Here is a 25,956-nt window from a genome sequence, read left to right on the forward strand (position 1 = left end):
GAGATTGCTTTTAGAAATACTCTACCTTCCAGAGTTGGTTTACTATCAAAGCATGCCTATTAACTTTTGAAAAAGGAGAGTCAGAAACCTAAAGGATTAAGTTTCTTTGTCTTCATGATTATTTAACAATTATAAAATTTACAAGTGTTCACATTTCAAAATGGCTATATACCTTTTCTTTTTTTTTTTTTTTTTTTAAGATTTTTTTTTTTTTATTTGACAGATAGAGATCACAAGTAGGCAGAGAGACAGGCAGAGAGAGAGGAGGGGGGAAGCAGACTCCCTGCTGAGCAGAGAGCCAGATGCGGGGCTCGATCTCAGGACCCTGAGATCATGACCTGAGCCGAAGGCAGAGGCTTTAACCCACTGAGCCACCCAGGCGCCCCTATACCTTTTCTTTTTGTGACATATTAATATATTCTTGTTTTATGTTTACATAAATGACATCCTTTGCCAGATTAAATATAGGTACTGTTAAGGTTCTTCTATTTTGATTTCTAATGATACTGTGAATTGATTACAGGTGTAATTATTGAAACAGACATAATTGGTTCTGATCTCTTGAAGAACTCTGACCCAGAGACACAGTCTAATATGCCTGATGTACCATACGAACCAGATTTGGATATCGAAATAGATTTCCCCAGAGGTACTCAAAATGCTATTTTATTCTTTAAGTGTGAACTACAGTTATGGAATTTAGTTATGATTATTAATCCTTTAATGTTAATGTTCTTGCCTTTACTGCTTATATTTATCTTTTTTTTTTTTTAACTCAAAACTCAACAGTTAATTTCTGAAATAAGGCATGGGATTGAATTGAAGTGACTTAAAGAGAATTTCTTAGAGCCTAAAAAGATACTTTCTCAAAGTAATTTATTATAGAAAACTTTGTAGATAGAGAAAGGGATAAAGAAGTGGTTGTTTCTTTGTTAAAAAATTAAATAAAATGCTGATAGTATTTTTCATAAGACTTTTTAAAAAATTCAGTTCATCTTCAAAGGAAAAAATTATTTGCAGGTCTTTTGTTATAAAAGAAACGTTCTAGTTTTCATTATTTTCTTAATGTATTGATGGCTAATAAGCACACCCAGTAGAATGTAAAGCATTTTATTTTGAGAAAAGATTTGATATGTTGAAACAGATTTGTACTGAGACCATTTAGATCTTAAAATTGAATTTCAGGTTGCAATAGTTTTTCTGATTTTATACATTTCCACGAAAATTTCATGTTATTCATTATACGTATGTTTTCTTTAGGGGTCTAAATAGGGTTAATCAGAACTCATAGACCTTTTCTTTTCACCCTCCCTGCAGCATAGGTTATCTCCATATATAGGTACTTGTTTATATTCTGTGATTAGTTCTTTGTTGGCTGTGTTTATGTATTGTAAACCTGTGCTGTTATATTTGTAAATAAAAATTCTTCTCATTTGATTGCCAGCTGCTGAAGAGCTTGATATGGAAAATGAATTTTTATTACCACCTGTTTTTGGAGAAGAATATGAGGAACAGCCTAGACCTCGATCTAAAAAAAAGGTATGAATTAATAGTATTTTTGCATTAACTACTGTCTCTATAGTGTTAGCTCTTTTTTCCTTAATTTTTTAAAGATTTTATTTATTTTTTTGACAGAGAGAGAGATCACAAGTAGGCAGAGAGGCAGGCAGAGACCGAGAGATGGGGAAGCAGGCTCCCTCCTGAACAGAGAGCCCGATGCGAGACTTAATCCCCCAGGCCCTGGGGCAGAGGCTTTAACCCACTGAACCACCCAGGTGCCCCATGTAGTGTTAGCTCTTTAGGGGTGGAGCAAGGATATAGTGATCCACAGTTGTGCCTGAGGCTATGGAAAGACTTTTCCCCCCTAGATTTAAAAAGGCTTTAAGAGTTAGTCTTTATTACTTCATTTCTAAGTAATAAAAAAGTCTCAGATTTACTTGTAACTTTACAGAAGACTGTTTTTGCCATTTAATTTTCCTTTATAATTTTATCCTGACAAAGGTTGACATTGTTGCTGAGAAAGTAAACTCAATTCTTGACAAGAAGTAAGGCTATTTTCTAGTGATCTGTTTTTTTCTGCTATTATTTGCAACCTAAAGCAGGATCAAAAGAAAAAATACGACTTTCACAAATTTCCCCACAAAGAAAGAAAAAACTGAAAAAGGAGTGAGTATTTGCAGTAGGATGAAGTTGGTTTCCTGTTTGGTCCCATAAAAAAATTAACTCAAAATGGGTAATAGACCTAAATGTTAGAACTAAAATTACGAAACTCTTAAAACATACGCCCAAATCATTTTACCTTGGGTTAGGCATAGTTCTTCGATACGACACCAAAAGTACAAGAAGTAGCAGGAAAAAATAGGTGAATTAGGTGTACCACATCAAAATTTAAAACTTTTATGCAGTAAATAATGCCATCATGACAGCATAAGGAGCTTGAGTGGTCATTCTCCATTATTGGAATTACTGGAAAGTTCAATTTCTCCTTACATTAATATTTAGAATCCTTTTCAGATTATTTACTAATTGTGTCTTAGATTTAATTATTTCCTTATCAGTGACTCTCACAGCAGAAGTTAAAATGGTTTTGTTATACAAGATGGTTTATGTAGAAATATGGCATTCCTGGAGGTATATTTCAAGTAACTATTCTCAGATTCTGGAATACCAATCAGTTCTAAGCCTATAAATATATTTCTCTTGATTTGCATTTGTTGAGAGATGGCCTACATAAAGTCATGAAATAATAACAGGTTTTTTTTACAAAAAGATTTTACAGTGGTGTTTTACTAATAGGGAGCCAAAAGAAAAGCTGTATCAGGATACCAGTCTCATGATGATAGTTCTGACAATTCAGAATGCACCTTCCCTTTCAAATATACATATGGTGTAAATGCATGGAAACACTGGGTCAAAACTAGGCAACTTGATGAAGATCTTCTGGTATTAGATGAGCTAAAATCTCGTAAGTGTTCTGATTTTGTTTCTTCTACATTGTATTTCAATTCAAGATTTTTGTTATAACTACCTTTACTTTAAAAAAAATGAATGTAGCTTACAATATGTTAAGTACATTTGAGTAGCTTTTATTTTACTTTAAAGTATTTATATAGTATATAGTTCTTATATAGTATAAATTCCTATATTCTTATATAGTTCTTATACAGTATAAATTAATTTCAGAAAGTTTCTTAATCTTAAGAGTAAATAATAATTACTAATTTTTTCCTCTCTTTTTAGCTAAATCAGTAAAGTTAAAAGAGGATCTGCTCTCTCACACCACAGCTGAGCTTAACTATGGGTTGGCCCATTTTGTCAATGAGATCCGACGGCCAAATGGAGAGAGTTATGCACCTGACAGCATCTATTATCTTTGCCTTGGAATACAGGAGGTTTGTAATTTGATGGCTACGTTTGACTATAATTGGTTGTTGTAGTAGTTTTGGAAAAATGTTAATGTTTCAAGAATATTAAGGGCAGCTTTATGGAACATAGTGATATCTTGACTTGCTAAGGCATGAAAGAATTTACTGTATTTGCAAATACTAGGGTATTATAAAGGATTTTCTTAGCTACTTTGTATATAGGTCTTTCTGTTATAATGATGTATGTTTCTAAAAATCCTCAAGTTCTCCAAAACTATTGTACCATAACCAAAAAGAATTTATGTGAGAAATGGAGTTATGGTCAGATGACTCATTGAAACTCCTACATCTTTTGTAATGCATCTAATGAAGCTGTATATTTGTTACCACATATAGTAATTAGGATGGCTTCATTTCCTTTTTAAAATTGCAAATAAATGAATTAACATCTTGGGGTATAACCATATATGTATATATAGATCCATGCTGATATATGTGTAAACAGAAAACTGGGTTCCTTTGCAAATGGGTTCCTGTTTGAATTTCATACTTCTTATGTTCTTAAATTGTTAAATAGGGTATTTACTCAGTAATTCTTCTAAATCATTTATAAAAGGAGATCATTCTTTGGGTTTTTAGATAAATGTAAACCACATGTCTGTGAATCATGAGTGAGCCTATTTTCCATAATAAACATAAAGATTAACTTGTAATTCTGAACAAATTGTTTGGGTTTGAGTCCAGGATCTTGCCTGACATCCTGTGTTATTTTTTGCTGTGGTAGACGATAGAAGATAGAGGGTTTTTTTTTGGTGTGGTGGCTTTTTTTTTTTTTTTTTCCCTTTTAATGTAGAGTTTTGTTTATAGGCCCAGAATTTAATGATGTACTGCTAACAGTTGGTAGAATATGAAATAGATTACTCAGAAAATTAGAATTGTCTTAATTGTATTTTACTTACGTTTTCTTTAGGATAAAAATTTGCTCAAGATTATATAAGTGGTAATGGGGAAATAACACACGGTTATAAATTACTATCTGTTCAAAGGCCATCACATATTTTACAGTAACAACTTAAATATATAGTAGATTTTCCTTTTTTTTATTCTGTATAGATTTATATGTACTTTGAGCCACATGTTTAGATGGCCATTCCAAATGCCCAAACTCCTGAAAACTAAAGATTTTACCCTTTAGCTTTTCATATAAACTAATTTGACAAATAAAACACAACTTGAAGAGTTGTGAAGTTACTACTTCTTATTACACTTTGTTTGATTATCCATAGAATATTAATGGTCTAATTCACTAAAGGATTGCTAATGTTTCTAAACAAATACAGTGTACTTCCTTAGAATACTCTAGGATTATAATGTAAGCATATACATGCCCTGTATTTCCTCTGTAAAATTCAAAAAATTAAGAATTCTAAAACATTAGGACTCCATGGTTCTAACTCAGCATTTGTAGACCTATATGTTTCCCCCTTTTTAATTAAACCTCCTAGTAAAAAAGAATAAAAATAGCAGGTGCTAGGTATAGGTGAAAACATCTCAGTAAGAATCAGAATAAGTTATTTATTACATATAAATCCTCTTCAGAGAAATAGGATCTGGGTCTTACTCTTAGTGTCTTGTACCATGCAGCCCATATGGTAGGCACTCATTGACCTGTATAATTGTCAACGACTAGTACACAATAGACCTGTCTATCTAGTCACTATTTTTTTTTTAAGATTTATTTATTTATTTGACAGACAGAGATCACAAGTAGGCAGAGGCAGACACAGAGAGAGAGGAAGAAGCAGGCTCCCTGCTGAGCAGAGAGCCCGATGTGGGGCTCAATCCCAGGACCCTGGGATCATGACCTGAGCCGAAAGCAGAGGCTTTAACCCACTGAGCCACCCAGGCACCCCTCGAATCACTATTTTTATATCCTTTGGAAACATACCTAGTAGTGCAATTGCTAGGTTTTAGGGTAGTTCTATTTTTAACTTTTGGAGGATCCTGCATTACTGTTTTCCAGAGTGTCTGCACCACTTTGCTTTCTCAAACTACAAAGAGGGTTCCCAGACTAAGAGGGTTCCCCTTTCTTCACATCCTTGTCAACATATGTTGTTTTCTGAGTTGTTCATTTTAGCCATTCTGACAGGTGTGAGGTGGTACCTCATTGTGGTTTTGATTTATGTTTCCCTGATGATGAACGATGTGAATTTTTTCGTGTATCTGTCACCCATTTGTATGTCTTTTTTGGAGAAAAGTCTTTCTTGGCTGGATTAATTGTTCTTTGGTTGTTGAGTTTGACAACTTCTTTATAGATTTTGGATACTACCCTTAATCTGATAAGTCATTTGCAAATGCCTACTCCCATTCTTTGGGTTCCCTTTTAGGTTTGTTGAATTTTTTCTTTTTCTGTGCAGAATGTTTTATCTTGATGAAGTCCCAGTAGTTCATTTTTGCCTTTGTTTCCCTTGCCTCTGAGATACGTGTCTAGTAAGAAGTTCTTACAGCTGATGTCAGAGACATTGCTGCCATGCTGCCTTCTAGGATTTTGTTGGATTCCTGTATCACATTTAGCTTTCTTTATCCATTTTGAATTTATTTTTTGTGTGGTGTAAGAAAGTTGTCCAGTTTCCTTCTTCTGCTTGTGGGTGTCCAGTTTTCCCAATACCATTTGTTGAAGAGATTGTCTTTTACAGTTGAGGGTGTGTTTCTGGGTTCTCTGTTTTGTTCCACTGATCTGTAAGTCAATTTTTGTGCCAGTCTCATACTGTCTTGATGACAACTTTATTTATTTATTTATTTAAAAGATTTTATTTATTTATTTGACAGACAGAGATCACAAGTAGGTAGAGAGGCAGGCAGAGAGAGAGAGAGAGAGAGAGAGAGAGAGAGAGAGGAGGAAGCAGGCTCTCTGCGGAGCAGGCAGCCCGATGTGGGGCTCGATCCTAGGACACTGGGATCATGACCTGAGCCAAAGGCAGAGGCTTTAACCCACTGAGCCACCCAGGCGCCCTGACAGCTTTATTTTTTTAAAGATTTTATTTATTTGAGAGAGCGGGTGAGCATGACCAGTGGGGAGGGGCAGAGGGAGAAGCAGACTCCCCGCTGAGCAGAGAGCCCCATGCAGAACTTGATCCCAGGACTCTGGGATCATGACCTGAGCTGACAGCAGACACTTACCCAGCTGAGCCACCCAGGCTCCCCTGATTACAGCTTTAATAGTACAGCTTGAAATCTAGTTGTGATGCTTTTGGTTTTCTTTTTCAACATTACTTCAGCTATTTGGGGTCTTTTCTGGCTCCATAAGTTTTAGAATTGTTGGTTCCAGCTCTGAGAAAAATTCTGGTTTTTGATAGGGATTGTATGAATGTGTGGATTGCTTTGGGTAGCATAGACATTTTAATAATATTTGTTTTTCTGATCCATAAGCATGGAATGTTTTTCCATTTTTTTGTGTCCTCCTCAATTTCTTTCATAAGCGTTCTACAGTTTTCAGGGTATAGATCTTTTACCTGTTTGGTTAGGCTTATTCCTAGGTATTTTATGGTTTTTTGGTGCACTTGTGATGGGGATCAATTCCTTTGATTTCTCTTTTTGCGGCTTCATTATTGGTGTATAGAAATCTTACAGATTTCTGTGCATTGATTTTATATCTTGCCACTTTTCTGAATTCCTATATCAATTCTAGCAATTTTTTGGGTGGAGTCTTTCAGGTTTTCTGCAGAGTATCATGTTGTATGTGAGAAGTGAAAGTTTGAGTTCTTCCTTGCTGATTAGGTTGCATTTTATTTCTTTTTCTTGTGTGATTGCTGAGGCTAGAACTTCCAGTATTTTGTTGAACAACAGTGGACACCCCTGCCATGTTCCTGACCTTAGGGGAAAATCTCTCAGTTTTTTCCCATTGAAAAATTTTCATAGATGGCTTTTGTGATATTGAGGTATGTACCCTCTATCCCTGCACTGTGAAGAGTTTTGATCAAGGGTACTATACTTTGTCAAATGCTTTTTCTGCATCTGTTCAGAGTATCATATGATTCTTGTCCTTTTCTTTGATTAATGTAGTATATGACATTGATTTGTGGATATTGAACCAAACTTGTAGCTCATGAATAAATCCCACTTGGTCATGGTGAATAATCCTTTTAATGTACTGTTGGATCCTATTAGCTAGTATTTTGGTGAGTATTTTTGCATCCATGTTTATCAGGGATATTGGTCTGTAATTCTCCTCTTTGGTGGGGTCTTTGTTTTTGGGAATCAAGGCAATGCTAGCCTCATAAAATGAGTTTGGAAGTTTTCCTTCCCTTTCTATTTTTTGGAACAGTTTCAGGAGAATAGGTATTAATTCTTCTTTAAATGATAGAATTCCCCTGGGAAGCCATCTAGCCCTGTGATGGCTAGTATTCAGAATCTATAAAGAACTTTCCTGTTGCTTGGGAGATTTTTTGATTACTGATTCCAATTCTTTGCTGGTTGTGGTTCTGTTCTGATTTTCTGTATCTTCCTTTTTCAGTTTTGGTAGTTTATATGTTTCTAGGAATTTATCCATTTCTTCCAGATTACCTAATTTGTTGGTATATAATTGCTCATAATATTCCCTTACGTATATTTTGTTTGTATTTCTATGGTGTTGGTTGTGAGCTTTTCTCTTTCATTTATGATTTTATTCATTTGGATCCCTTCTTTTTTCTTTTTGGTAAGTCTGGCTGAAGGATTTATCAGTTTTGTTAATTCTTTCAAAGAACAAGTTCTAGTTTTATTCATCTGTTTTTGTTTTTGTTTTTTGTTAAAGATTTTATTTATTTGACAGAGATCACAAGTAGGCAGAGGCAGGCAGAGAGAGAGAGATAGACAGAGGGAGGGAGGCGGGCTCCCTGCGGAGCAGAGAGCCCAACGTGGGGCTTGATCCCAGGACCCTAGGATCATGACCCGAGCCGAAGGCAGAGGCTTTAACCCACTGAGCCACCAAGGCGCCCCAATTGTTCATCTGTTCTACTGTTCTTTTGATTACTCTTTCATTTATTTCTGCTCTGATCTCTGTTATTTCCCTTCTGCTGGATTTAGGTTTTATTTGCTGTTCTTTTTCTCGCTCCTTTAGGTATAAGGTTAGGAGGTTGTATATTTGAGACTTTTCTTGCTTCTTGAGAAAGGCCTATATTGCTATATCCTTCCCTCTTAGGACCACCTTTGCTGCCTCCCAAAGCTTTTGGACTGTGGTGTTTTCAGTTTCATTTGCTTCCATTTTTTTTAATTGTTCTTTAATTTCGTGGTGTACCTATTCATTCTTTAATAGGAAGTTCTTTAATTTCCATGTATTTGTGCTCTTTACAAATATTTTCTTGTAATTGACTTCAAGTTTCATAGCATTGTGGTCTGAAAGTATGCATGGTGTGATCTCTGTCTTTTTGTACTTGTTGAGACCTGATATGTGACACCCAGTATGTGATCTCTTCTGGAGAATCTGTTCCATGTGCACTCAAGAAGAATGTGTATTCTCCTTCTCTAGGATGAAATGTTATGAATATATCTGTAAAGTCCATCTGGTCCATTTAGTCATTTAAAGCCCTTTTTTCCCATTGGTCTGCTTAGGTTATCTGTCCATTGCTGTGAGTGTTACTATATTAGTAACACTCCTACTGTTACTATATTAGTATCGTTGAGTTCTTTATTATTCATTTTCTTTAATAATGTTTTTTAAGATTTTATTTATTTAACAGAGAGATCACAAGTAGGCAAGAGGCAGAGAGAGAACAGGGGAAGTAGGCTCCATGCTGAGCAGAGAGCCTGATGCGGGGCTCGATCCTGGTACCCTGAGACCATGACCTGAGCTGAAGGTTGAGGTTTAACCCACTGAGCCACCCAGGCACCCTGTTATTAATTGTTTCATATATTCAGCTGCTCCCAAATTGGGGGCATACATATTTGCAGTTGTTAGATCTTGTTGAATGAACCCCTTTATTATGCTATAGTGTCTTTTTTCATCTCTTATGGTTTAAAATCTAGTTTGTCTGATATATAGGGATATAGGAATGGATACTCCAGCTTTTTCTTTTTTTTTTTAAAGATTTTATTTATTTATTTGACAGAGATCATAAGTAGGCGGAGAGACAGACAGAGAGAGGGAAGCAGGCTCTCTGCTGAGCAAAGAGCCTGATATGGGGCTTGATCCCAGAACTCTGGGATCATGACCTGAGCCACCCAGATGACCCAACCAGCTTTTTTTTTTTGATGTTCATTAACATGATAAATGGTTCTCTAGCCCCTCACTTTCAGTCTGGAGCTGTCTTTTGGTTAAAATGACTGACTCTTTTATAATGCTTACAAGAGATGGGTCTTGTTTTTTAATCTATTCTGATGTCCTGTGTGTTTTTATTGGAGCATTCATTTCATTTGCATTCAGAGTAATTATCAAAAGATATGCATGTAGTGCCATTGTATTACATGTAAAGTCCTTGTTCCTATAGATTGACTCTGTTCCTTTCTAGTCTTTGTTACTTTTGGTCTCTCTTTCCCACTCAAAAGATCCCCTTTAATATTTCTTGCATAGCTGGTTTAGTGGCCACAAACTCCTTTAGTTTTTGTTTGTCTTGGAAACTCTTTCTCTCTCCTCCTATTTTGAATGTCAGCCTTGCTAGATAAAGTATTCTTGGCTGCATGTTTTCCCCATTTAACAGGTTGACTATGTATTGCCACTGCTTTCTGGCGTGCTAGGTCTCTGTTGATAGGCATGCTTTAGCCTTATGTGTCTACCTTTATAGGTTAAGGATCATTTTTTCCCTAGCTGCTTTTAGACTTATATCTTTATCTTTATATTTTGCAAGTTTCACAGTGATATGTCGTGATGTTGATTTTGTTTTTGTTGATTTTGAGGGGAATCTGCTGTGCCTCTTGGACTTGAATGCCTATTTCCATACCCAGATTAGGGAAGTTCTCAGGTATAATTTGTTCAAATAAACCTTCTACCTCCTTTCCTTGCTCTTCTCTGGGAGTTATGATTTTGCTTATTGGAGTCCCCAGGTCTACCTTCATGATCTAATAGTTTTCTTTCCCTCTTTTTTTCAGGTTCATTGTTTTCCATAATTTTATCTTCTGTATCACCTCTTCTGACCTATTCTCTTCTCTCCTCCTTCAGTTCCTCGTTGTGATTATGTCTAGTCTATTTGTGTCTTAGTTAAAGCATGCATGCACACACACACATTTATTTGTTTGTTTGTTTGTTTGTTTAGATCTGACTAGTTTTTAGGTCCGTTATCTCTGGAGCGATGGTTTCTCTGGTGTCTTCTATGCTTTTTTCAAGTCCAGCTAGTAGTCTTATGACTGTAGATCTAAATTCTTGTTTAGATACCTTGCTTGTATCTGTTTTGAGGTCCCTGGCTGTGACATCTTCATGATCTTTCTTTTGTGGAGGATTCCTTCATCTTATTTTGGCTAAGTTTCTATCTTTTGTGTGTTATGAAAGCTTGTTATATCTCTCTCTTCTGCACCTGAGAGTAATGCTGTATTAAAAAAAAAAAAGAGGTAATACACTGTCCAGGGCCTGATACTTTAGGAAGTGTTTCTGGTATATGGTGTTTGCACTCTGCTGTTGGATTTGGCTACTCTTTTGCACTGGTCAGTCCTCTGCAGAGTTTCTCCTTTCTTGCACTGGGGAGTATTTGGACCTTTTTCTAGGTGTGCTTTGATTTTTTTTGTTGAAAAAAGCATGGAGGGGCACCTGGGTAGCTCATGGGTTAAGCCGCTGCCTTCGGCTCAGGTCATGATCTCAGGGTCCTGGGATCGAGCCCTACATCGGGCTCTCTGCTCATTGGGGAGCCTGCTTACTCCCCTCTCTCTGCCTGCTTGTGATCTCTGTGTGTCAAATTAGTGAATAAAATCTTTAAAAAAAAAAAAGCATGGAAAAAAGGAAAGAAAGAGAAAGGAAAATAACAGAAAAGCCTGCTTCACAAAAAAGAGTAAAAGAAAAGGAATGAAAAAACCCAAATAATCAAAAAAATTACTATAAGCCTGATTTCAAAGAAAAAGAACAGGAAAAAAAAAAGAATAAGAAAGGAAAAAAAGACACCCAATCCAAAGAAAGAGAGAGAAGGGAATGAAAAAACAGAGTAATAAGCAAAAAACTGTAAGCCTGATTCTGGTGGCAGAAAAAATTCAGCCTGGTCCTATTTCCTCCACAGATGAAGGGAATGCTTTGAAGCACTAGACTTGGTGCATGTTATATGCTGCCTGTGTTGCTCTTTTGGGGGAGATCCCCCTGTGCTGGCTTGGAGTCAGTCTTGCTCCATTAATAAAAATGTGTGCCAGGCACATGGGGGCAGGATTGGATGTCATTGGCTCCAACTTCCACTGGGGGCCACTTTGTTGCTCTCTCATGTCTGAACATGTTGGTAGGAAGGCTAAAATGCCACCCTACTCTCTTGTCTCCAGACAGAGAATCTCATACCCCCTGCTGTTCTGAAAACTCTCACAGAAAAGTGAGGACCCTCAGTGAATTTGGCGCCCAGCTGTCCTGCTTTTTATCTTTGGTGCAGCTGGGATTCAAAACTCCAAATCTCCTGCATTTGATATATGGCATGTGGCTGGGGTTCAAAACTCCAAATCTTCTTTTTTTTTTTTTTTTTTAAATTAAGATTTTTTATTTATTTGTCAGAGAGAGAGAGAAACACACAGGGGGAGCAGCAGGCAGAGGGAGAAGCAGGCTTCCTGCAGAGCAAGGAGCGCATGTAGTCAGTACTCGATCCTGGGACCCTGGGATCATGAGCTGAAGGCAGATGCTTAACTCCACATCTTAAAGGAGCTGATACCACTCAGATTTGCTCCCTCCTCCAGATTAAAGCCTCGCTGTGCTCTGACTAATGCCCTTTGTCCCAGAAAAACAGTCCCCTACCTGCACAGTGTCCGGAATCTGTGGTATGTCACTGTGAAAAGCAGCAACTAGGTTACCCATCCTTTGTGCCCACCCTTGTCCCTTGCCAGTGAAAAGCCGTTTGCTGGTGCCTACGGGGTCTTTTGTCCTTGGAAAGGCAGTAATTCCTCTTCCAGATATACTTCATGAAGGGGAATGATCTCTCCTAATGCAGCAGGAGATCCCTACACAACTTTCGTGCTCTTCCAGGCCAGAACCTTCCTTTTCTCCAGGAGTGGAGAAACCTCGGAGCTTGAGGTCCTTTCACTATTTGCAAAAAACCTGCCTCACTCAGTTTCCCTGTTCCCCAGTCTGTGGTCTGACAGGTTTTCTTGTGTGAACCTGTGTCCCACTCTCTCAACCACTCTATCCCTCTCTCCCTTTTCTCTCCCTGAGGAAGTGTTCCCTTCCCTCCGGGGCGTGGCAACTTCTCTCTCCCCCAGTTTACTTCCACGTACCTTGGACTTGTTATGCTATCTCATTCCAACCATGGAGGTCCTTCTTCCAATCTTCCGATTGATTTCCTGGATGTTCCAGTGATCTGACCTCAATATAGCTATGTTCGAGGGACAAGGAAAGCTTAGGGTCTCCCTGTTTCTCTGCCATCTGAACTCCTTCTTATTTGTGTTTTAATTCAGCTGTACTTTTCGGTGTGTTTTAGGGTTCTCTTTACAGTTTCATTTAAAAATGGCTTTGGCTAGAAATTCAGCTTAAAAACCAGTATCAGATAATATAACTTTAAATTTTAGTGTAATAAAAGATAACAAAATGGGGGGGTCCTCTGTCCTACCTTTCTCTTTTCCACCCTAGTTCACCTCCCAAAGTCAGATAGTCTTTCCTCTCTTAGTTGTTTCTTCTGACATAACTTGCATGTAGAAATATGTTTGATTTTTATATGTTCATCTAATATTCTGTATATACCAATTCACTATTAGTTGTAGTACATGCTTTTTTTTTCTTAGAAATTTCCTTATATATATAATCATGTTATCTGTGAATAGAGACACTTTTACCTCTTTCTTTCTTATCTGCATGTTTTCTTTTTCTTGTCTTATTACATTGATTAGGGATCTCAGGCCTCCTCCCAACACTTAAATGCTAGTGGTGAGAGTAGAAACCTTTACCTTGTTTCTAATTCTTGGGTGAAGTTCCTCCACTATTAAGTATGATGTTGCCTGTCAAGGAAGTTCTCTTCTGTTCCTGGCTGGCTGAAAATTCTTCTTAGGTTTTTATTTTGTTGCTTAGGTTTTTATTTTTTTTTTCTTCTGAATTTTTATTTAATTTCTAGTTAGTTGATCTTGCTGAGAGTTTTTATCATAAATCGTTGTTGAATTTTGTCAGCTGCTTTTTCTGCATCTGCTGAAACAATAATATGGTTTTTCTCCCTTATTCTATTAATGATGGCGTATCAGTTAATTTTCAGATACTAAATCACCCTTGAATTTCTGAGAGAGCCTTCATTTGATAATGATATATCATGCTTTTTATATTGGCTGATTAGACTTGCTTTTTATTATTTAATGACATTGCAGAAGTTCATGAGGGTACTAGTCCATGTTTTCCCTGGCTTTGGTATTGGGATAATACCATTGGCCTCATTAAATGAATGGCAAAGTGTTCCTTCCTCCTATTTTCTGAAAGAATTTGTGGTAATTGGTATTATTCCTTCCTTAAAGTAAAGAGAATTGGCTGGCTTCCTAATAACCCTATCAGGAAGTTGAATCTCTAGATTGCTTCTTATTGACTGAATTATGTAAATATTAGAACTCCAATTGCTATTAGAGGTTTTGGAGCTAAATGGATTGTTAATGAATGATTATAAATTAGTTGTTTTTTTTCCAAAATTTTTTTATTGTGGTAAAAAAATGTAGCATAAAACTTAACTGTCTTGTTTCTAAGTGTACAGGTCAGTGGTATTGAGTGCATTTGTAATTCTGTGTGAACATTACCACCATTCATCCTGATAACTCTTCATCTTGCAAAACTGAAACTTTTTACCCATTAGACAAATAACTCCTTGTTTCTCCTCTCTCTCAGCCCCTGGCAACCACCATTCCTTTTTCTGTCTCTGTAACATTGAGTACTCTAGGTATCTTGTATAAGTGACACCATACAGTATTACTCTTTTTGTGACTGGTTTATTGCACATAGCATAATACCCTCAAAGTTTATCCATTTTGTAGCATATTTCAGAATTCCCTCCTTTTTTAAAACAGGTTTTGTGTATGAACTAAAAATGTTAACTCAAAAACTTTTTTAACTGGTGAACTCTTCACTTTAAAAATGGTTAATGATAGATTTTTTTGTGTGTGTGTTTTTTTTAGTATAATTGAAAAAAAATTTTTTTTTTTACTATTCTCATCATTAGACCTATTTTCACAGACTTGATTTAATTTTATGAAAGACTACATGGTATTTATAAGCAGCTTTAAAAATAATCCTAAAACTCAGTGTAAAGGTAAAATATACTTTCTGGAAATCATTGCTGTTTAATGTTACTTCAAGGATGTGTACAGAAATAGAAGCTATTTTTGGAAGGGTTTTCATATTTAACTGTTGCATTTATTAATTTTGTTCACATCTGACAAAAAATAATGTTGAAGATGTATGTTTCTTTTTTATTATGTTTATAGAAGGAATAGCATCTTTATTTGTGAGGACTAAGGCATATGAATATACATAGGTAAATGTGTATCCACTTCTGCATTGTATACTGAGGAGTTAAATGTAATTACAGATGTTTAACTGGGTCCTGTATAAAAGGGGACCATAGCATTTTTTTTCCCCTCCCTCACAAAATAGCTGATTTTCCCATAGACTAAGAAATAATGATTATGTTTAAAAACAAAAAGTGTATGAAATCCCACAGTTATGATTATTCTTTTATCTACTACCTTACACAAGTAAACTCATGCCCCTCACTCCAAATGTATTATCAGTGGAATTGTTGAATAACCTTTTCCTGTATCCTCCTCACCTCATCACAGTTAGCTAGATGTGTTTGCTGCTTTGTGTGTGTTTTTTTAAATGAAGATGGCAAAAGATATACTAGTTTGGCAACTAAGAACATGGAACCATATTAATCACTTTGTACTGTAGTTTCCTAGTACATTGTAGCAGTCCCTCAAAAACAGCTGAACAGGCTTAACTATATTATATTTCATGCCTCATTTAATTTAAACATTTCAACAATGACGCGTATTCCCTTTGTTTCCTAAAATTTTGCTATTATAAACAATGTATATCTTTCTTCCCCAAAACATAATTATCTTAAAGAACTGGTGCTTGTATTTCTATGAGATAAGATTTCTGAAAGGGTATTATTATTCGATCATAAAAGTGTATTTTTTATTTTTAAAAGATATAACTAGATTGCTTTCCAAAAGGATGAGGATCTTTTTTTATTTTGGCCATTTGAATTTGCTTTTATGTGAATTTCCCCTTTATTGTTTGGTTGTTTAACTCCATTTGTGAGAATTCCTTGTTGATTCTAGATATTCTCATTTTCTAAAAATTTTTCCAAGATTTCTTATTTGGAGGGATTAACATTTTTTTCTTTTTTAAGTAACACTGACATAAATATTCATGAAAAGAAGATTTACTTTGATGCAGTAATACTTTTCCAAAATTCATATTTATTTGCTTTTGGTATTTGATGTTCATTTTTTAAAAAGATTTTATTTATTTATTTGACAGACAGAGATCACAAGTAGGCAGAGAGGCAGGCAGAGAGAAAGGGGGAAGCAAGCTTCCTGTTGAGCAGAGAGCCTGTGGGGCTCCATCCGAGGACCCTGGTATCGTGACCTGAGCCGAAGGCCAAGGCTTTAACCCACTGAGCCACCCAGTTGCCCCTATTTCTTTTCTTTTCTTTTCTTTTTTTTTTTTTTTAAAGATTTTATTTGTTTATTTGACAGAGATCACAAGTAGACAGAGAGGCAGGCAGAGAGAGAGAGAGAGAGAGAGAGAGGGAAGCAGGCTCCCCGCTGAGCAGAGAGCCCGATGCGGGACCTAATCCCAGGACCCTAGGATCATGACCTGAGCCAAAGGCAGCGGCTTAACCCACTGAGCCACCCAGGCGCCCTTCTTTTTTTTTTTTTAATTAAAGATTTTTATATATTTATTTGACAGACAGAGATCACAAGTAGAGAGGCAGGCAGAGAGAAAGGGGGAGGCAAGTTTCCTGTTGAGCAGAGAGCCCGTGGGGCTCCATCCGAGGACCCTGGGATCATGACCTGAGCCGAGGCAAAGGCTTAACCCACTGAGCCACCCAATTGTCCCTATTTTTTTCTTTTTAAAAGAAGTGTTAGAACTCTATTTACTCAATTAAAAAAACAGTAAACTCACTTAGGTCTTGTTGAGTTCAATATAAATGCTTTTATTGATAGTTAAATTGTATTAAAATATGTACAACATTTTAAAACACATTTCATCTTTCTTTGATTCAGAAGAGCCTTAAGAATTTGCCTTATATTTCATAGCAGCGGTGTAATACATTCAGAGTTTTGGTAATCCTTATTTCATTGGTTTCTTCCAGGAACTATTAAGTGCTTATTTTATGTTGACTTCTGAACATTGGAGTAGATATTGGAGATGACTTCTTTTGCCTATTTACTGCTTTCTATGCATAGTGCTAACAGCTCAACATGTTATTTAATCCTCTGAACAACCTTACTATTATTCTTACTGGTTTTTGGTGAATGTAGGGAAGTTAAGTAGCTTACCCAAGGTTATATAGCTTACATGTTTTGAATTTGGTAAGCAGTTTGACTCAAAAGCCATAATATGCTCGGCTCAAGGATTTGAAATACATAAACAATGGTATTTAAACAGCGTCCTCATGGTATGGTAACTTGGTGGCACAGAAGTGGGACTAATTGATTCTAAGGATGTAATCTGAGAAAATAGAGCAGTGTTGATGACCTTTAACCTGAGCTTTGAAATAGATATAGAAATTCTAGGCAGGAAGGATGAAGGAAGAACAATGGCATTCCAAGAAGACAGAAAAATATATACCAGGGTACAGTTTTCCAGAACTACTTGGCATGCCTAGAATGTAGAATGTGAAGTGTAAAGAGGTTTGGGGCTGAGGTGGAGTATGAAGTAGGTAAGAGTCATATAGCAAAGGGCCCATACATTGATAAAATGTTTAGACTTTGTATTTTATCCAGGGTGTGAAACATGAAAAGATTTTAAGCATTTTTAAAGATTGTACTCAATATTTTTTTCTTGGAAGTATTTTTTCTTGCAGTTGAGGGTTGGAATAATATTGAAACACTAGAGCTGCTGATTTATAGCTAAATTAATTATGGGTCATGTTTACATTTCTTTTGTTTGTTTGTTTTTAAAGGTTTATTTTGGAGTGCGCACGTGTGTGAGTATAGGGTGAGGGGCAGAGGAGAGGTAGAGAGAATCTCAAGCAGACTTTACACTGAGGGCAGATCCCAGGGTAGCATTCCATCTCGGGACCCTGAGATCATGACCTGAACGAAAACCAAGAGTCAGACACTTAATTGACAGCCACCTAGGTGCGCTCCCTGTGAGGATAATTTTTTATTAAGATTGCTACTCTTCAGACAGCCCTGGCCCATCAGGACATTTTCTTCAGGGTTACTTTTTAGAAGATGCTGCTGTCTTTGTTGGCTTCTCCTTCGTTTCTGAAAAGCAGAAGTTATTGGCCTTTGGTGTTGGGGTAGATTAGGTGTTCATAAATTGCGTGCAGTTAGATATTTGTAAATTGGGACTGCCTTTAAAGGAAAAAACAACCATAATGTAGTTAGTATCCCTTCCCATACTACAGCAGTGACTCATAAAGCTTATTGTCATTCCTTCTGTACTAGTAAGAGGACCAAATCTTTTTAATTCATCAGGGATTGACAGAGAAGCCTCTTCAGAAGGACTGAGTGTTGGCACATCATTTAGGAGCTACTTGTAGTAGAGCTGAGCTGAGAGCCTAATTTTTGGCTTGTTATTTTTAAGGTTCTGAATGTACATAGAAAGTGCTTTCCCCTTGTTACTTGACTTAATAGCTGAAAATTATTTCAGGATCACTTCCCTCTTTTTTTTTTTTTTTTTTTTTTTATTATGTATGCTGCTTTATGTTAAGAACAAAAGATACAAATTGCTGTTTCAAACATGGGGATTTCATTTTTGTGATTGTTTTATATAATGTGTACTAAGTTTACATTTTAAAAATGTCTGGGAACCACACTTAAAAAACACTATTTGTTAGGTGTGCCTGAGTGGCTCAGTTGGTGAGTAAGTGTACAGAGTTTACAGTAAGTGTAAAACTCTTGATCTCAGCTCAGGTCTCGATCTCAGGCTGGTGAATTCAAGCCACAAATTGAGCTCCCGGCTAGGTTTGGAGTCTACTTAAAAAACAACAGTAAAATTAAAAAAACAAAACAAAAAAACAACACCCAACAACTATTTATAATCCCATTAAATAGGTTTAATTGTGATATTATATTTGAAATTAATGCTACAATCATAACATTGAGAATTTCCAGATTAGGAAATGATAGAAATCCTGTTCTCTGACTAACCCAAAAGCAGGGGAGGGAATCTGACATTGTTACTTCATGGCTTGCCAGTTGTTTGGTCTGCATCCTAACTGAAAGGCATTAGTTAGGAATTTTTGCATCCTAATTGAAAGGCATTAGTTAGAAATTTTTGTTCTGCCATTTTGAAATTATGCTGGCTAATCTTCCTTCTGACTAGGAGGAGTAATGTTAGATCAGTTCAGATGAATGATATGCTAGTCTGATTTTTGATTAGTACATGGTATGTGTATGTGTGTATATATATATATTTATGTATACATGTGTGTGTGTATATATTTTAAGAGACTTCAAAACAATTTTATTTTTTTTTAATTAATTCTTTTATTTTTTAATAAACATATAATGTATTTTTAGCCCTGGGGTACAAGTCTGTGAGTCGTGGGTTTACACACTTCACAGCACTCATCATAGCACATACCCTCCCCAGTGTCCATCCACCACCCTCTTCCGACCTCCCTCCCCCCAACAACCCTCAGTTTGTTTTGTGAGATTAAGAATTTCTTACAGTTTGTCTCCCGATCCCATTTCTTTCATTTATTTTTTTCCTACCGCCCAAACCCCCCACGTTGCATCTCCACTTCCTCATATCAGGAGATCATATGATAGTTGTCTTTCTCCAATTGACTTATTTTGCTAAGCATAATACCCTCTAGTTCCATCCACATTGTTGCAAATGGCAAGATTTGATTTCTTTTGATGGCTGCATAGTATTCCATTTTATATATACACCACATCATCTTTATCTATTCATCTGTTGATGGACATCTAGGTTCTTTCCATAGTTTGGCTATTGTGGACATTGTTGCTATAAACATTCGGGGGCACGTGCCCCTTCGGATCGCTACGTTTGTATCTTTAGGATAAATACTCAGTAGTGCAGTTGCTGGGTCATAGGGTAGCTCTATTGTCATATTTTTGAGGAACCTCCATGCTGTTTTCCAGAATGGTGGTACCAGCTTGCATTCCCACCAACAGTGTAGGAGGGTTCACCTTTCTCTGCATCCTCGCCAGCATCTGTCATTTCCTGACTTGTTAATTTTAGTCATTCTGACTGGTGTGAGGTGGTATCTCATTGTGGTTTTGATTTGTATTTCCCTGATGCCGGGTGATGTGGAGCATTTTTTCATGTGTCTCTTGGCCTATTTAAAGATTTTATTTATTGGAAAGAGAAAGCGTAAGTGGGGGCAGGGACCAAGGGAGAGGGAGAAGCAGACTCCCCACTGAGCAGGGAGTCCCTACATGGGCCCTCATCTCAGAACCCTGAGATCTTGACCCTAGTTGAAGGCAGATGCTTAACTGACTGAGCCACCCAAGCCCCTAAGTCCATTGTATATATTTTTTCATCCTTTTACTTTTCATTTACCTGTGTTTACATATTTAAAGTTGGTGTCTTGGGGCTCTTCACTGGCTTAGTTGGAAGAGTACGCAGCTCTTCATCTCGGGCTTGTGAGTTCAAGTCCCATGTTGGGTGTAGCGATTACTTAAAAAAAAAAAAAATTAAGTAGTTGTCTTGAAGGCAGCGTTGGGCCTGGTTCCCCCCACCCTTAAATTTTAATTCAATTGACCAATCTTGTCTTGGTTTGTTTAGACCAACAAACTCCCCCCCCCCTTTTTTTTTTTAAAGATTTTATTTATTTATTTGAAAGAGATCAGGAGTAGGCAGAGAGAGAGGAGGAGGAAGCAGGCTCCCCGCTGAGCAGAGAGCCTGACGTGGGACTAGATCCCAGGACCCTGAGATCATGACCCGAGCCTAAGGCAGAGGCCCAACCCACTGAGCCACCCAGGCGCCCTTTTTTCCTTTCAATAAAATACAGTAAATGTTTATTTGGTCTTTGTGGGCCACATTGGTCTGTGTCATACACCCATTCAACTCTGCCACTGTAGTATGAAAGTAGACTGGGGCAGTATGCAAACATCAGTTGTGTCCATGTTTCAAGAAAACTTTATTGACAAAAATAGGCAGATGACCAATTTGGCTCAAAGACTCTAGTTTGCCACCTGGTTTAGACCTTTTAGTAGTCACAGCTAACATTGGATGCAAATCCGTCCTCCTGGTTGTTTTATATTTGTTATATCTGTTCTTTGTGGGGTTTTCGTTTTGTTTCTTTTTTCTTTCTCTGCTTTTTTTTTTTTTTTTGAATTAGTTATTTTTATGATTCTGTTTTATTTCCACTATTGGTTTATTTATGCCTTTTAAGTTTTTTGTAGTGGTTGCCCTAGGATTTATAATATGCATTTCAGTTCATTATATACCTCAAAAATGATTGCACCTCTTTATGTATAATGTATGAGCCTTATAATAGTGTACGTTTCCCAACTCCTGCCTCCCATTCTTAGTGCTAATATTGTCATACATTTTACTTTTGCCTTATTTTTACATTGTAGATGGACTTTGCGAACTTTAGTGTTTAAATCATTCTTTAATAACCCTCACTGGTAAGATTTATCATAGTAACTTATCAGTCATAAATTTGTATGGCTCACAGGAGTTAAAGAGAGGCAATAAGTAAACAAGTATTCGCTTACCAAAGAGTGCTAGAAGAGATCCTCAGGCAGCTACAGAATATTTCTTCCCATCTGTACCATTCAGAATTTTTCTTTAATCAATAATTTAATTACTCTTACTGGAAAGTCTAATTTTGTTTTCTCCATGTGCTGTATAATAAAAATTGGAGCCAGATACTCTGTTTTTATCTGACATACTGAAGATTTCTCCCAGTTCTTATGTTCTGGATGCTTGGGTGTGTATTTCGGCTTTGGGTTTTTAAGGCAACAGAGTAATTGGTAATTTTGATTGCTTATGATTTCTAGATATATAGATAAAGCCAGTAATCACCCTTGTTGTGTTAGTGTGCCTGTTTTATTTATCCTAAACATAAGATTTCTTTCTTTCTTAAGACATACAGAATATAAGTAATATGTTCACTGTTTATAATTAGCTGGTTTTCCTTCAAGAAACTTTTTTTTTTTATTGTAGTACTTGTGCGGTAGTAATCGAAAAGACAACATATTTATTGATCCAGGATACCAAACATTTGAGCAAGAATTGAATAAAATACTCCGAAGTTGGCAACCCAGCATACTTCCAGATGGTAATGCTCTTTTATTTTTTATTTTATTTTTTTTAGTAGGTTTATTAATTTATTTTAGAGAGAGTGCATGTGCACGTGTGCACATGAGCAGGGGCTGGGCGGGGGGGAGAAGGGTAGAGAGAGAGGGAAAGAGTATCTGAAGCAGACTATCCACTAAGTGTGGAGCCTGATGCAGGACTCCATCTCATGAACCCTCATGCAATCATGACCTAAGCTGAAATCAAGAGTTGGATGCTTAACTAACTGAGCCACCCAGGTACCCGGGTAATGCCTTGTAAATAAAAGTGTTGCTTTGCTACTGGTATTTTTATTTTTACAGATAGTACATTAAAAATAATTAATAAATAATTTAAATTAGATAGCGTATTTTTCATTGTAGTTATTCATGAACTCATCTGTTCATCTTTTGTTGAATTAGAAATGAAGTAATTGATAACTACTGTTTTCTGAAGAAATTTGTAATGAATATGACCCAGCTTTCTCTGGAGTAAGACACTGGATGTTTACTTCTTAAGCCCTTCAGGGGATATTGTGATACAAATTTCTCTAAGAAAACTGTTTTAGATGTGTGGAGAAAATGTGTTTGTGAATAGAAATCACCTATTTTTTTCAGGAATTCTGCAGATTTAAATTCCTTTCTGACCATTGTGTGCTTGTCCTACAGAAGAACAGAAGCAAACATCTAGTCCCTTACTCCAGAGATGCTAGTTCCATAGTCTGGTTTGCTTCCTAGCCTCTTTTGTTAAAGAGCTGCTGAAATTCATTCCAGTTTTAACCTGGTGTGAATGGAGGATTGAAATAGGTTTGTTCTTGAATTAACTTCATTTTTTCTAGGTGGTTAAATGAAAATTGTTTTATTTATTGTAATTCTTTAAAAATACTTCTATTTAAGGGTCAATATTTTCTCGAGTTGAAGAAGATTATCTCTGGAGGATAAAACAACTAGGATCACACTCTCCAGTAGCTCTTCTGAATACTCTGTTCTACTTTAATACTAAGTATTTTGGCCTGAAAACAGTGGAACAACACTTAAGACTTTCCTTTGGCACTGTATTTAGGCACTGGAAAAAAAATCCTCTAACAATGGAAAACAAAGCATGTCTTCGATACCAAGTGTCTTCCTTATGTGGAACAGATAATGAAGGTAGTGTGACGTTTTTGTTTTTGGATTGTCTGTGGGAGGGATAGCCAAATTTTGCCTTAATAAAAACTGTATTGGGTCACTTGTTAAGAATCTAAGGACTGCCATTTTCATAAAGTAAGACAACTTATTATATATTCTTAAAATGTCTTAGTTCATTTTTTTGAAAAATTGTGAATTACTGGAAGCCACATTTGGTACAATAGATACTAGGAATGAATAGTACTATCTTTTTTCAAGATTGGTCTTAAGAATTTTATATAACTTTTATTTTTTTAGATAAAATTACTACTGGAAAAAGAAAACATGAAGATGATGAGCCAGTATTTGAACAAATTGAAAATACAGCCAATCCTTCTAGATGTCCTGTGAAAATGTTTGAATGCTATTTGTCTAAAAGGTAAGTGTTTAATGATATTTAATTTTTTAAATGGTAGTATAGATTAGTTGCCTTAAATTTAACTTATCAAGAGGTGACTGTTTTTCACTGATCTTTTTTAGATTTTTCTCTCTCTTCTCACAGCTAATGTTTGTAGTCTCATTATTATAAAATACCCAGCTTATACTTCATACTTTAGGATTCAAGCATATGTTAAGAAATTGTTGTCTACCAATGAGATTACTACTATTATTGTCATCTTTAAATCAGCAATCCCAGTGATTATATAAAGCATACATAGAGCACAAACTTTTTTTGTGAAGGATCAGATGGTAAATATTTTAGGCTTTTTTGGGCTATAGAGCGTCTTCTGCAGCTATTCCATTCTGCCGTTATAGCCAGAAAGCAGCCATATACTATATATAAATAAATGGTTACATAGTATTTATTTATTTACATATAGTTTAGTGGTATAAAACTTGACACAAACAAGTGACAAGCTATAACTTGACCACACCCCTGGTGAAAAGGTATATTGAAAGGTAGAATGGATAGGTGGAGATGAAAATGGAATACTTAACATTTAAGCAGAAATGTTCCTTTAAGAAGGTCTAAAAGATACAGTGTTCTAAAAGTACATTACTTTTCAGCAGTACTACTGCTTTTCCCTGTCAGCCTAAAACCAAAGACATTTTAGAAAATTTTAAACCAATGAAATGTTTAGAGATCATAAATTTTAAGCTTGTCTGTTGCTTTATATATGAACCCTTTAATTTTCAGAGGGTTAGTATGAACCAAGTATATTGTCTTAGGTAAAGTTTTACAAATTATAACTAGGCCCCCTGGTTAGTTCTTAAGAACTCACAAAAGCAGTGGTGTTATTTATAGAAAATACTAATATTTCTGACAGTGGTTTGGGGTGGCCCTGTTTGGCAGCAACAGTGTCCTGTCTTACAGTGGTAGTTGGAAATCCGTATCTTAGAATTAGTTATAAGTTATTATTATTATTTGGAAATTAGTTGGAATCCCTATCTTACATTAGTTGTTTTATTAGTTGGAAGTTATTTATTATTATTAGTTGGAAATCCCTATCTTACAATTATCTTGTTAATATTTTAAAAATTAAAATTCGTGTTGTATAGTGCTGTTAGGTAATTTTATAAGCTACCATATTTCATTGATTTTTAAGACATTTTTCAGATTTTACTATCTCTGAAGCTGGGATGCATGTTAATGATTAATTATCTTAGAATTATAACTGCAGTGCAGCATTTTACTTGTTTAATGGCAGTATTAAAATAATGATTAAAAATATTGTTTCTGTTAATGGTGTTTTGAATTCAGTGAAATACAGACTTTAAATTATGGTGGGAAAATAATCTTTCATCACAGAAATTAACTTTCAGAATATCTTAATGATAGAATATTTAATGTAAGTAATGAGCTGTGGTTGGACCACATAATATTGTTAGTAGTCATGGAATTATTCTTGGAAGAAGAAAAGAAAGTTGTGGGGAATTTTGTATATACTGTGAAATTGACTTTCTCCTTTCTCCCAAAGTCCACAGAATCTTAATCAGAGAATGGATGTTTTTTATTTGCAACCAGAATGCTCTAGTTCAACAGATAGTCCTGTCTGGTACACATCTACTTCACTGGACCGAAACACCTTGGAAAATATGCTTGTACGGGTTCTTTTAGTAAAAGATATTTATGATAAAGACAATTATGAACTGGATGAAGACACAGACTAAAAAGGAACGTTTCAGAAGCAATCGGGATAAAACAGCATTAGATAGTCATGCTGCTAGATCTTTATTATGGAAACATTTCAAGTTTACTCCTTCTGTTTTGAGTTTTGTAGCAGTGTACCCACACTGGGTATTACCATGTAAATAATCTGTGAGTGAAAGTTGCCATTATTCTATGTAGTGGTTTTAGGATACTTAACAAATACATTCAAATTCTTTTTTTATTATTATTTATTTGATTAGGTATGTTTGTAACTTTTTACATTACAAAATACGAATGAGAATGTGCCATGTATAATTTTTTTCTTGTAGTAAGAAACATCCATATTGCACAACTCTACTGTTGAAAGGCTTCCTTGAAAGGAGGCTCTTTTACTGGGTTCTTGACCAGATGGTTGTGTATGGGTAGCACTACTAAAAGTTTAGAACTTGCAGTGTCTTTCAGAATTTTTAAAATAAACTGTAAACTAATAGGCTGGGTTTTTTGTTTTGTTTTGGGGGGTTTTGTTTGTTTTGTTTTCTTTATATTTCAGTTACTGAAGCCTTACAAGGTTATGTAGACAGATGCCATCTTCTGTACCAAAAATAGACAAGAGAATGCTGTCAATATTGGTGTACTGTAATGTGAATCTATACTGGTGAAACAACTTTTTGTTCCCCTTATTAAAACCTTAGTGTCCTTTTCTCATTTGTGGCTTTCTGCATCACCCCAGTCAATAATTAAAAAAAAAAAAAGATATATATATATATATATATATATATATAT

The 25,956-nt window shown here is 35.8% G+C and overlaps 1 protein-coding gene across 4 annotated transcripts in view; it reads left to right on the forward strand.

Moving 5' to 3' along the window:
- Positions 1–25,874, forward strand: part of ZMYM2 (zinc finger MYM-type containing 2) — a 115,876-nt gene extending 90,002 nt beyond the window's left edge. For 3 of the 4 annotated variants that reach the window (XM_059378094.1, XM_059378095.1, XM_059378096.1), the window contains 8 exons: positions 524–649; positions 1,445–1,539; positions 2,797–2,965; positions 3,241–3,392; positions 21,805–21,919; positions 22,812–23,063; positions 23,340–23,460; positions 25,001–25,874. In XM_059378094.1, the coding sequence (XP_059234077.1) occupies positions 524–649; positions 1,445–1,539; positions 2,797–2,965; positions 3,241–3,392; positions 21,805–21,919; positions 22,812–23,063; positions 23,340–23,460; positions 25,001–25,193 (1,223 nt within the window). In that variant the 3' untranslated portion in view covers positions 25,194–25,874. Of the gene's footprint in view, positions 1–523; positions 650–1,444; positions 1,540–2,796; positions 2,966–3,240; positions 3,393–21,804; positions 21,920–22,811; positions 23,064–23,339; positions 23,461–25,000 lie in introns of those variants that run through there. The other variant, XR_009400044.1, reaches the window with a different exon arrangement.
- The last annotated feature ends 82 nt before the right edge of the window (positions 25,875–25,956 follow it).

This window comes from Mustela nigripes, chromosome 15, assembly GCF_022355385.1.
Source record: "Mustela nigripes isolate SB6536 chromosome 15, MUSNIG.SB6536, whole genome shotgun sequence".
NCBI lineage: Eukaryota > Metazoa > Chordata > Mammalia > Carnivora > Mustelidae > Mustela > Mustela nigripes.